At 44.1% G+C, this 12,100-nt stretch overlaps 1 protein-coding gene across 6 annotated transcripts in view; it reads right to left on the bottom strand.

Annotated features, from left to right (window-relative positions):
• Positions 1-241: 241 nt before the first annotated feature.
• LOC115103145 (partitioning defective 3 homolog) overlaps positions 242-12,100 on the bottom strand; it is a 254,743-nt gene continuing 242,884 nt past the window's right edge. For 5 of the 6 annotated variants that reach the window (XM_029623850.2, XM_029623854.2, XM_065005788.1 and 2 more), the window contains 2 exons: positions 9,688-9,842; positions 242-3,096 (listed from right to left, as the gene is read on the bottom strand). In XM_029623850.2, the coding sequence (XP_029479710.2) occupies positions 2,679-3,096; positions 9,688-9,842 (573 nt within the window). In that variant the 3' untranslated portion in view covers positions 242-2,678. The remainder of the gene's footprint in view (positions 3,097-9,687; positions 9,843-12,100) is intronic. The other variant, XM_065005787.1, reaches the window with a different exon arrangement.

Below are 12,100 nucleotides of genomic sequence, written 5' to 3'. Positions count from 1 at the left end.
CAGAGACAAGGATACAGAGACAAGGATACAGAGACAAGGATACAGAGACACTCGTAGAGCTGTTTACATGAAAGATGTGAAGCTAGAACTGCAATAACCTATTGATAGAAAAGGCAAAAGCATATTACAAATACAAGAGTGAATCAAACCAGACTCACTACTACTAATGAGGATATAACCTGATATCACTGCCAGTTCATTATTCAAAGGAGAGGATGACAAATCGAGGACAACCCAGAGATAGTTGTAAACAGGATGAAACAGCCTTCCTTTTATTCTAAATGTGATATGTACAGGAAACGTGTCTGTATACATGTCTAAACATATCATGTCAAAGTCTGAAAAACAATTGCACTGTGCTTACAATATCTTTATACTTGAAACATCATGATATGTACAGCATTGTGAAGGCCATGTCAAACAGACAGGATACAAATACACTGATCAGCTGTGCAGAGGCTTATTTCAACTCTCACTGTAAAAAAGCCCCAAAACAATCAAAACACATACTGTGCTGTAGAGATGATAATATTATGTTAAAAACACATGGTGTGATGGTGTTGTGTCTATTTAGCTACAACAAGGAACAATCCACATTGTTTTCCCTATTCAGGAACTGCATGGCATCTCAGGCACTTATTATTGAACTCTCAACTTAGCCAGTGGTGGTCAGATGGTCCACCTGATCCCAGATCTATTTGCCCTGTCTTATTTACTACTCTGGGGTGATGTTTCCCCTAGGTACAGATATAGGATCAGCTTCCCCTCCCCCCAATCCTAACCTTAACCATTTAGTGAGGGAAATGAAAAACTGACATAAGATCAGCAACATAGCCTGGGGAACTTCTGCCTACACCCTTGTTAACTATAACGACCATAGAAATGAACAAGACAGATCTGGAACTAAGCTAGCAATGGACACCATACAACAGATTCCAACCAGACTGCAGACATTGGCAAAGTACTGCAGTACAGACGACAGAACACAGTCTTATTTCCATGTTAGAAATGTTCAACAGCTGATTCCCTATTTAATGCACTACTTTTGACCAGGGCCCGTAGTGCACTGTGTAGATAGTAGGGTCCCATTTGGGACACAGACACTGTATTAACTCACAAATGGAAGCTAATGCATTTCGTATGGCTGTAATTGGCATAGGGAGAACACTGAAGCACATCTCCAAAGCAGCGAGGTGCCAGACTCTTCTGTTATAGTATACCACGAGGGGACACACAGAGTACGTACCACAGTCATTATATTCTTCATCTTTTCTGTGCTCTCCTTTGTTCGGTTGAAATTCATCTCCACCATTTGGTACATTTCATAGACATCAGAGCATCGTTACATTAAAGGTCCAATATTTACAAGAGGAGAGCGACTCACTAGTACTCCGCTATACGGCAGCTGAAAGCAATTACCACTCAAACACTATTTATTTTTTATGAACAAGGGAAGATTGAACCTAAATCTTGCGTCGGTACTCCGATTGTCTCTCTGCGGAGAGAAACTGTGGTGTGGCCCTCCACTACACAGCAGCCTCTAGGTGCTGTGTTCTGTTCTTTGGCTGTGGCAGGCAGCTTGTGATGCAAAATTCAGTGCAGGGTTGACGGGGGAAGAGTTGGAAAAGGACGTGAGGGGGAGGAGAAGAGGTGAACTAGGAGTGGAAGGGGGAAGAGGAGAGGTGGAAGGGGTGGTGGGGGGAGGAGGAGAGGTGGAAGAGGAGGAGAGGTGAAAGAGGTGAGGGGGAGGGGAAGAGGTGAAATAGGTGGTGAGGGGGAGGAGGATAGGGGAAAGAGGAGGAGAGAAGGAGGAGAAAGTGGTGGTGAGGGAGAGGAGGAAGCCAGAGACAGGCAGGCCAGGTTAGCCGTGCCCAGAGCAGAGAGGCCAGGCGGTGGATCAGACTCTCTCTCTCTCTCCATGGAGATGGCACACACATGAATAATTTATGAGAGTCCTTCATTAATAACCAGTGCTATATGCTCCCCCTCCTTTTACACACTCCCTCCCTTTTCTCTAGCCCACTGGTGACTACTGAATTAAAGAAAAAAAGGATGAAAACAGAGAAATAGAATAGTGAGAGCTCAGCGTTGTTGTTTTGACGTGTTAGTGTACTACCAACTATGGGGAGGTTCATGTCCAGGGGAGGGCATGTCAAGTAGGAGCCATGGTTTAACAAAACCAGGCGACCTTGTAAGTGTCCACACCACACTAGCATAATGCACATACATACAATTAAGACAGTCTCTCGCACACACACACACACACACACACACACACACACACTTCTCCATTGTTTGAAAAAACATCTGTTTGCCTGTATGATTGTCAGAGCGTGAGGGTGACAGATGTCTATGAATCCCACAACACCACTACTACCCCAGAAAGCATCATGTCCATGAACACAGGAGGCACTGAAAGTCTCATTTAACAACAGTCTGTGTGAGGAAACAGGACTGACTGGGACTGAACGGAGGTCACTAAGAGGCCATTAATACTAACACTCACTGTGCATTCCCTATTCACATTGTCCACAACTATGGCACCTCTGGCCCATCCTGTCCCTATCCCCTCAGGAGTAGAAGGGCCTCCCCATTCTATAGCTAATCAGCTCCTGAAGTAGTCGCCACCAACTGTGGCCTCTTCTTGGCTGCCCTGTCCCTTTCCCACCCTTATCCCCTCAGGAGTAGAAGGGCCTCCCCTTCTCAGGCCCCTGCAGCCTGTTGAGCCTGGCCAGCTGGGAGGGCGAGGGGGGTACGTCCTGTCTATAGGGGCCCTTAGGCGACACAGGGTCCATGTGAGCTGAGTATGATGGAGTGGCATTGTAGGTGTTGTTCCCGTGGTGCTCCTGCGGGGGTGCTAGTTGTAGCTGCTTCCCTTTGGCCTTCTGCTCCCTGCGTCTCTGCTCCTGCCTCAGCAGCTCCTGGGCCTCCAGCAAGACGCGGGCATTCACACTGCTCACCCCCGGGGAGCCGTTCCTGGAGCCCTTGTAGCTGGAGTAGCGAGGGTTCTCCTTGGTCGTCTGGAAGCCCTCGCCCGGCGGGTAGACCTTGACCCAGGAGTCCTGAGAGATGGAGCTAGGGTTCTTCCTGGGTTGTCTGGAGGGAGGGAGAGAATAAAAAGGAGACCGGGTGAGACACGAGTAAAGAGGTTAAGAGGGTTTTAAAGAGAAGGAGTTCAGAAAGAGAGGATATTCCACAGAGAAAGGCTGGGGCAGACAAGGCACAGCGCCACACATGACCAATAGGCAATTTAGCACACGATAAACCAGAAATAAACACATACACCTAGAGGGACAGTGGCACAGCCATTCCCATTCATTTAGGCCTGTTGTGAAGCACAGACCGGCCCATTGGGTTTGATAGGCAGTAATAGCAGCCCTGTTGCAGATGAGACTCAACTCGGCCCACTATGTGTCTGCGGCGGTTTGACACTAGACATCTGACATGGTATCTTACATTTTAGTCATTTAGCAGAGCAACTTACAGTAGTTCATATTTTTGTTCCATACTGGTCCCCCATGGGAATGGAACTTGTGTGTGTGAGCGTGCATGACATCACCCAGACTCATGCTTGACTGGGTACTTTGTGACCTCTGTATTCAGCCCTTATGAAATGCATGAGTGTTCAGGCATTGAACACTGCTTATTGCAGGGGCAGGACAAATGGAACAGACACAATAACATCAACCAACTAGACCTGGGTTCAATCACTATTTTAAATCATTTAAAAAATACTTCATCTGTGCTTGTCTGACCTAATGGATCAATAGAATAGTCCCAAAACTGTAAACCCCACCCATCTGCCACTCTAGAGCAAATGTTCAAAAAGTATTTGAAAGATTTCAAATAGTATTTGAAGCCAGGGCTGAAACAAACAGGCTTCTGTCTCAGAGCCATGCATAATTAGCAGGTTTATCAACCAGCTGTGAAGAAACTGTATTATTTCTGTATTTGAAGGAAAAATTATAATGAGAAATGTACCCAGACCTTTGTGTAAATACAACCGGCGGTTAGATACAGAAATGCTAGCCTTTCAACCAATAACAGAAACACAAACCCAGCTGTTTATTTTAAACCCATGCTTCAATGATTCCAATTTCAAAAGATGGGGCTCCACGACTCCATATCTGATTATATTTCATACATTGACACAAGAGACACACTTGGGCTGTTTCTCTGTAAATACATGTAAACCAGCTATCTATTCTCTTTTCCATGAGATATTATGCCAGTACTGTACATGTGAGCTGCACCCTATTCCCTATAGCGCACTACATTTGACCAGGGCCCATAAGGCTTTAGTTAAAAGTAGAGCATTAAATAGGGAATAGGGTGCCATTTGGGACACATGTCATTGACATGTAAGACACAGTTTCTCTGTAAATAAATGTAAACCAGCTATCTCTTATGGATGGCGCCTGTGTCCAAAGGGCACACTATTCCCTACATAGTGCTCTCCTTTTGGCCAGGACCCATTGGACTCTGGTTAAAAGTAGTGCACCATTTAGAGAATTTGGGAAGCACTTAGACAGCCTCTCTACAGACACCGAAGCCCTTTGGTCCTGATGTAAATTACAATACTTTTGCTGTGAGATCTATACTGTGTGTCAATGATGAACATGGGCTCTCAACAAGCGTCATTGTTCAAGGCCTATTTTCACTTGAACCCCTTGTTTAGCAAAGCTTCACCAGGAGGAAACTGACCTTTATCTAAAACGCTGTTTATGAACACACTAACATGAATCACAAATAGGCCATGATTCATCCATTCAACCAATGACAGCGTGTGTGTGTGTGTGTGTGTGTGTGTGTGTGTGTGTGTGTGTGTGTGTGTGTGTGTGTTGGAGAGTTTTGTGCTGCAGAAGCAAGGGGCCATATGAAATCAATCAAGATTGCACAAGCTGATACCAGGCCCCATATTACTCCAAGTCAATGGCCTAGAATTACAATGGAATGTTTAAACAAACAGGTTTATCCAAACACAACTGGCCTTAATAGAATTACAATGAAATGACACCACAAAGCCACAGGATGTTTCTTTGACCAGGCATCGGGGAGACATTTATACAATACATCTCTGCCGTAAACAAAGCTGCTTCTTCAAATATTCATCAAGCGGGAATCTGTATCAGCAACCAACGACTAAGCTGAATTGATGAAGTACTAGCTAGCAGCAGTGGCGATAATAGCATGTCTTGGTGTGTAAATCTTGGTGGGGTAAACATTTTTTTTATGCACGCCAATAAAGCCACTACACAACACAACACTAAACAATACATTAATTGCACTATAACGGTGACAAACAGTGCACAGAAACCGTTAGGACCTACATAAAGCTGTCCCAACAGCAGAGCTTTCTTTTCAGCACCATGGAGTGAATCCTGCTACACCTGGCTATAAGTGGAGCCTTGTCTGGCAGCGAAACAGCTAATTCTGCCTCATTTATTGCCTTTAAAAAAATATATAGCTGATATGGATGACTTGCTTAAACAAATGTGGTTTCTACTGACAATTAAGATGTTCAAACTATGACAAAGGAAGGATGAGCAGATAAGAGGCGATCCATAATTCGATTAAGACATGAATGAGCTTTTTTCCATCTACGTAATATTGCAAAAATCAGAAACTTAATGTCCAAACATGATGCAGAAAAATGAATCCATGCTTTTGTCACTTCTAGGTTAAACTACTGCAATTCTCTACTTTCCGGCTACCTGGATAAAGCACTAAATAAACTTCAGTTAGTGCTAAACACGGCTGCTAGAATCTTGACTAGAACCCCAAAATGTGATCATATTACTCCAGAGCTAGCCTCTCTACATTGGCTTCCTGTTAAGGCAATGGCTGATTTCAAGGTTTTACTGCTAATCTACAAAGCATTACATGGGCTTGCTCCTACCTATCTTTCCGATTTGGTCCTGCCGTACATACCTAGACGTACGCTACGGTCACAAGACACAGGCTCCTTAAGGTCCCTAGAATTTCTAAGCAAACAGCTGGAGGCAGGGCTTTCTCCTATAGAGCTCAATTTTTATGGAATGGTCTGCCTACCCATGTAAGAGACGCAAACTCAGTCTCAACCTTCAAATCAAAATCAAATCAAATGTATTTATAAAGCCCTTCTTACATCAGCTGATGTCACAAAGTGCTGTACAGAAACCCAGCCTAAAACCCCAAACAGCAGGCAATGCAGGTGTAGAAGCACGGTGGGTAGCAAAAAGTATTTATTTATCAAGTCTTTATTGAAGACTCATCTCTTCAGTAGGTCCTATGATTGTGTGTAGTCTGGCCCAGGAGTGTGAAGGTGACCGGAAAGGCTCTGGAGCAACGAACCACCCCTGCTGTCTCTGCCTGGCCGGTTCCCCTCCCTCCACTGGGATTCTCTGCCTCCAACTCTAATACAGGGGCTGAGTCACTGGCTTACTGGTGCTCTTCCATGCCGTTCCTAGGAGGGGTGCGTCACTTGAGTGGGTTGAGTCAATGGCGTGATATTCCTGTCCGGGTTGGCGCCCCCCCTTGGGTTGTGCCGTGGCGGAGATCTTTGTGGGCTATACTCGGCGTTGTCTCAGGATGGTAAGTATGCTCTCTCTAATTCTCTCTCGGAGGAGGAGGACCTGAGCACTAGGACCATGCCTCAAGACTACCTGGCCTGATGACTCCTTGCTGTCTTCAGTCCCCCTGGCCGTGCTGCTGCTCCAGTTTCAACTGTTCTGCCTGCGGCTATGAAACCCTGAACTGTTCACCGAACGTGCTACCTGTACCAGACCTGCTGGAGCGGTAGAGATACTCTGAATGATCGGCTATGAAAAGCGAACTGACATTTACTCCTGAGGTGCTGGCCTGTTGCACCCTCGACAACCACTGTGATTATTATTATTTGACCCTGCTGGTCATCTATGAACATTTAAAAATCTTAGCCATGTTCTGTTATTATCTCCACCCGGCACAGCCAGAAGAGGACTGGCCACCCCTCATAACCTGGTTCCTCTCTAGATTTTGGCCTTTCTAGGGAGTTTTATTTTCTTACCTCCCTCGCATATTACATTGTTTATGCAGCATACAATACATTTTTGGACTTGTCTTGTAGTGCTGTGCTCACTTGAACAGGAAGGTGGTGCGGTGGTCCTTCTTGTGGGCAAATTTTGTCATAAAACTTTGTCAAAGTCTGGCATTGTCTGTATTTATGGTGCTTTCAATACAACTGAGAACTCTGGGGGGGGGGGGGGGGGATAGGCCAAATCATGAGGTCAGTGATCTTCCTCTAGAAAGAGGCCTGAGTTCCCGACAAACTAGACACAAATGTACTTATCTTCTTGCTCAGTTGTGCACCGGGGCCTTGCACTCCTCTTTCTATTCTGGTTAGAACCAGTTTGTGCTGTTCTGTGAAGGGAGTAGTACACATCATTGTACGAGATCTTCCATTTCTTGCATACAATAGCCTTCATTTCTCAGAACAAGAATAGACTGACGAGTTTCAGAAGAAAGTTCTTTGTTTCTGGCCATTTTGAGCCTGTAATCGAAACACACAAATGCTGAGGCTCCAGATATTCAACTAGTCTAAAGAGGGCCAGTTTTATTGCTTCTTTAATCAGAACAACAGTTTTCAGCTCTGCAAACATAATTACAAAAGGGTTTTCTATTGATCAGTTAGCCTTTTAAAATTATAAACTTGGATTAGCTAAGACAACGTGGATGGGAACACAGGAGTGATGGATGCTTAGAATGGGCCTCTTTACGCCTATGTAGATATTCCATTACAAAAAAATTTGCCGTTTCCAGCTACAATAGCCATTTACAACATTAACAATGTCTACACTGTATTTCTGATCAATTTTAATGTTCTTTTAAATGGACAAGAAAAAATGCTTTTCTTTCACAAACAAGGACATTTCTAAGTGAACCCAAACTTTTGAACGGTAGTGTACGTGCTTTCAATTCGTCCCATTTATTTTTTCAGCGATTTTCAGGATGGAAGGCATGGGCAGATTAGCTACTCGTCGCCTGATCCTCAAAAGGCAACTGAGATTTTGCGGAAAAAGATCAGGGTTTCAGTGTAAGAAAAACTCTTCGTCTAATCTGAGGTGAGTAATCTCAGTTCTGATGTCCAGAAGCTCTTTTCGGTCATACGAGACGGTAGCAACAACATTATCCTCAAAACAAGTTACGAACAATGCAATTTTGTTTTTAACAAAAAAATGTCCAAACATTCAACGTTCAAATTTGAAATTGGGTAATGCATCAGCAGGTTTCCTTGTCATGTCCGTCATTGCAGACCTTAGAGAGCTATTTAGAACTTGTCAGAAATGTCCAGAACAACTCAACCCATGTCAGCCAACGTTTTTTATCTAGGTTTTTTTTAGTCCATTGATTTTGTTGTAACGTTCGAGTACCTCAGATATCACATGAACACACAAGACAATATGTATAATTGCAGGAAATTTGCTTTAAACCTGCAAAATGTTATCTCAGCCAAGACGGGTGTGAACAGTTTGTCAGTAACTTGTACCCATAGAAATAGACGTGGGGGGGCGCGGGATGTTCTCTAATGTTGGAAAGGGCGGCTGAGTGAAAAAGTTAAGGAAACCCTGCTCTAATCCCTGAGCCAATCAGAAGCGTGAACTATACCTCTAACCGTGGGCAGATAACATGCTGACCACATCGCTCACGTCGCAAAATAAATGTACACATACTTGTTATTCAATCGTTGTGGCCAAGCACTAAAATAGAACTTGGTTCTATTTGTGACGCTCAAAGCGCTGCTAGTCCTGCCTCTCCCATCTCATTGTTTTTAGGTGCAAATACCCACGTGGGTGATTGAAAGATGAACTGAGGTCCACACTCAGTTCATCTTTATGGTAATGCACCGTAAAGTTGGTTGCCAACCGCCATATACAGTCCAAAGAAAAATAAGCCTGAAGGGAGGAGCGATGACGAGAAACTCATTTGATTTACCTTTTTATCTGTGGATTCATTGTTTATATCCCAAGACAAATTAGCTAGCAACAGCAAGCTAAATTGACATAAATGTTTAATGCTTTTTGACCTGTCCCCAAATTATTTTAATTGGTTCAGAGTTTGTTTGAATATTTCAATCTGGGTGTCCTGATTGGTTCAGAGTTTGTTTGAATATTTCAATCTGCGTGTCCTGATTGCATCTGGTGTGGGTGAACAAAATCAACTTGCGCGCGTGCGGTTTCTTCAGCATGTAAGGCCACAGACAGACACACCACTTCCTGTAATAACACACAGATCATGTAGTTCAAAGGTAACTTCATTCTCAGATTAGTGCGATCATGTCAGATTACTGGGGTGGGTAAGGTGACACACCCTTGTTGCATCCCAAATGGAACCCTGTTCCATATATCGTGCATTACTTTTAACCAGGGCCTATAGTGCTCTGGTCAAAAGTAGTGCACAATGTAGGGTATAGGTGGTCATTTAGGAAGCAGTCCCAGACTGTGGTTTAACTGAGCTTATTCTGAGATTTGGCTGTGGGTTTGGTGCTTTGGACTCCAGACAGGAATGACCTGGTTGTAGATTCCAGCTGATAATATCAGGCTGATGTCATCCATATGAATGGATAATACCATGGCCAATTGGTCATTAATATGTAATGTTAGCTTGACCTGGGAAAACAAATAGGGACTACGGGTGTTCTTTCTGTGTGTTACACACATACACACTTACCGTGGCAGAGAGCTGTACTGTCTCTGCGCCTGTTGGAAGGCGTCTCTCTCCTCCTGCCTCTGTCTCTGCATCTGCATCTCTACAGACACAGAGTGTCGGCCTGTCTGTTGTCTGTCTGTCTGGTACGGGCTTGGACCGGTGTTGGTGGTGTTCTGCTGAAAGAGGAATGGGCCAACATCCTGGTTATTCAACACACAACTTTCACAAACACGTACTGTACACCAGAGCCATGTATTTAGTGTTTGGACATTGAGTTATGTAATATGATGCATTTACAGTACATGAACCCTTAGAAATTGAACGTAACTTTAGTTCTGTGACATGAACCTATGGATAAATGGAATGCTCAAAGGCACAAACATGGCGTCCATTCTAGAAGTTGGCCGAACTATCTAAATATATAGCTCTGCAGTACACTTACTAGGAGGCATCCAGAGATGACATTACCTGTCCTTGTCCTTCATAGCGCTCAGGTAAAACGGACAGAGAGGTTAGGGAGGATGGAGGACCATGCTGGAGATGTAGGGACAAGTGAGATGTGATGAATGTTAAGTAGATGTTAAAAGGGCCAATGCAGCAGTTTTTATCTCAGTATTAAATCATTTCTGGGTAACAATTATTAAGTACCATACTGTGATTATTTTTCTTTTTATTTAAAAAAACCAAACAGTCATTTCTCAAGCATGATTTTTGCTTGGACAGCCTGGGAATGGTCTGAGTGGGAAGGGCAGAAAGAGTTGGAACTCTTTCTTATTGGTCTAATAACTAAATTAGACTCCAACCCGCCAAAGCAGGTTGACATTTCAGGTGGTCTTTTCAAACAGCTCGTACACCATAATTCCAACCTCATAGTATGGAAATAGATACAACAGGAAAATCACATTTTTGATTGCACTGGGCCTTAAAAGAAGCAAGTATCTGCTCCGCTGACATCGTGACAGGGCTTCCTCCCTCCTCCCTAGCACAGGTCATTAACCCGCCTGAACACACAGAGTGTACACCACCGTACGGCAAGGCACCTTGGAATAGCATCATCATTTAATTATCTCCAGCCCCTCCTGGCAGATGACTGCATCACAAATGGCACCCTATTCCCTAAATAGTGCAAGAATGGATAAGGTCCTAGTCAAAGGTAGTGCACTATATAAGGAATAGGGTGCCATTTGAGAGAGACATCCCATATCCTCCCTGGAACATGTCGGCGTAACTACTAACGACCACACCTTTGTTCTTCTTCCCCATCTTTCATTAGCCATGAGGTGGGTGTAATGGCTGCCGATCAGTCATAATACAAAGGCAATCTAATTATTTTTATGGGCAATGCCAACTATTCATAGTGCCACACTAGTGGTGGGAGGGCCATAAAGAGATTAGTCCTGTCATCGCTGAGAGGACTTCCGAGACATGCACATAAACATAATGAATCCCTGCAATCATCGGGGATTGATTGGCATAACCTGGGCTGTTGCCGTGCTGTATCTGTTGCCATGGCGACACCAGACAGAACATGGAACAAGGCCAGGGACATGTAAAGGCAGCTCACCTCCATCCATGTCACTAGCTCTCAGTCATTTTCAGATGTGAATTTTACTGTGATTATACACGTACATGTAAATTACAACATGGGGGAGTATTGGGGAATGATCCCTTTAGTGTCTTGAAATAATACCTTAGTAACACGAGGAAACACCAGTAGATAAAACATGACCCAGAAGACCTAAAGCTAATGGAGGTATTAAAATGAACAATACAGTGTGGCAATATAGCGCTGCTGGCGGAAGCAGCCAGTCGATGCACTGCTCTGTGTGGTAAATGACTTCAATAAAGGTTCCCCAATGCAACCACAACACAGATTGGATATCTATCCATCAGTCACTGTGATGGAATTAGCCCACGGAAACTAGGGTTGTGTTCTGTAGGGCACACCATAGCAAAACTCTTTGTAACGGAAAGTGAAAAATCGGTGTTCTTACTTAGCAAGTTCAGGTAGTACCCAGTTCCAAAACATTTTCTACCTACTGAACTTTCTCTCCTCTACAGTGAGAAATATACCATCCACAGGGGTACCAATCAGGGGATGTAGAGCTGTCTAACTGCACTTCAGCTAACCAGGAACACCTAACTAAACAGCATGCAGAACCGGATAATTAGGGAAATTATTCTGCAGCCCACAGAAATTAGACAGGCTGGACTTCAGAGAAATTGGACAGCAGGCCTCAACAGGCAGGCTGTAGAGGAGATAATGCACAGAGCTGGCCAGATCTTTAATATCAATACCTGCTAAGAACACTTACAGTGACAGGGTCAGTGCTTCCACATGGCTGTAACACCTATACTCTCCCTTCACTGTTTACCCTATGGGCCCTGGAATAGAATTACATTCACCTTGTGTATGTTCCATGATGGGTGGGTC

Source organism: Oncorhynchus nerka, linkage group LG20 (genome assembly GCF_034236695.1).
Source record: "Oncorhynchus nerka isolate Pitt River linkage group LG20, Oner_Uvic_2.0, whole genome shotgun sequence".
NCBI lineage: Eukaryota > Metazoa > Chordata > Actinopteri > Salmoniformes > Salmonidae > Oncorhynchus > Oncorhynchus nerka.
This window is presented reverse-complemented; position numbering and strand designations above follow the sequence as displayed.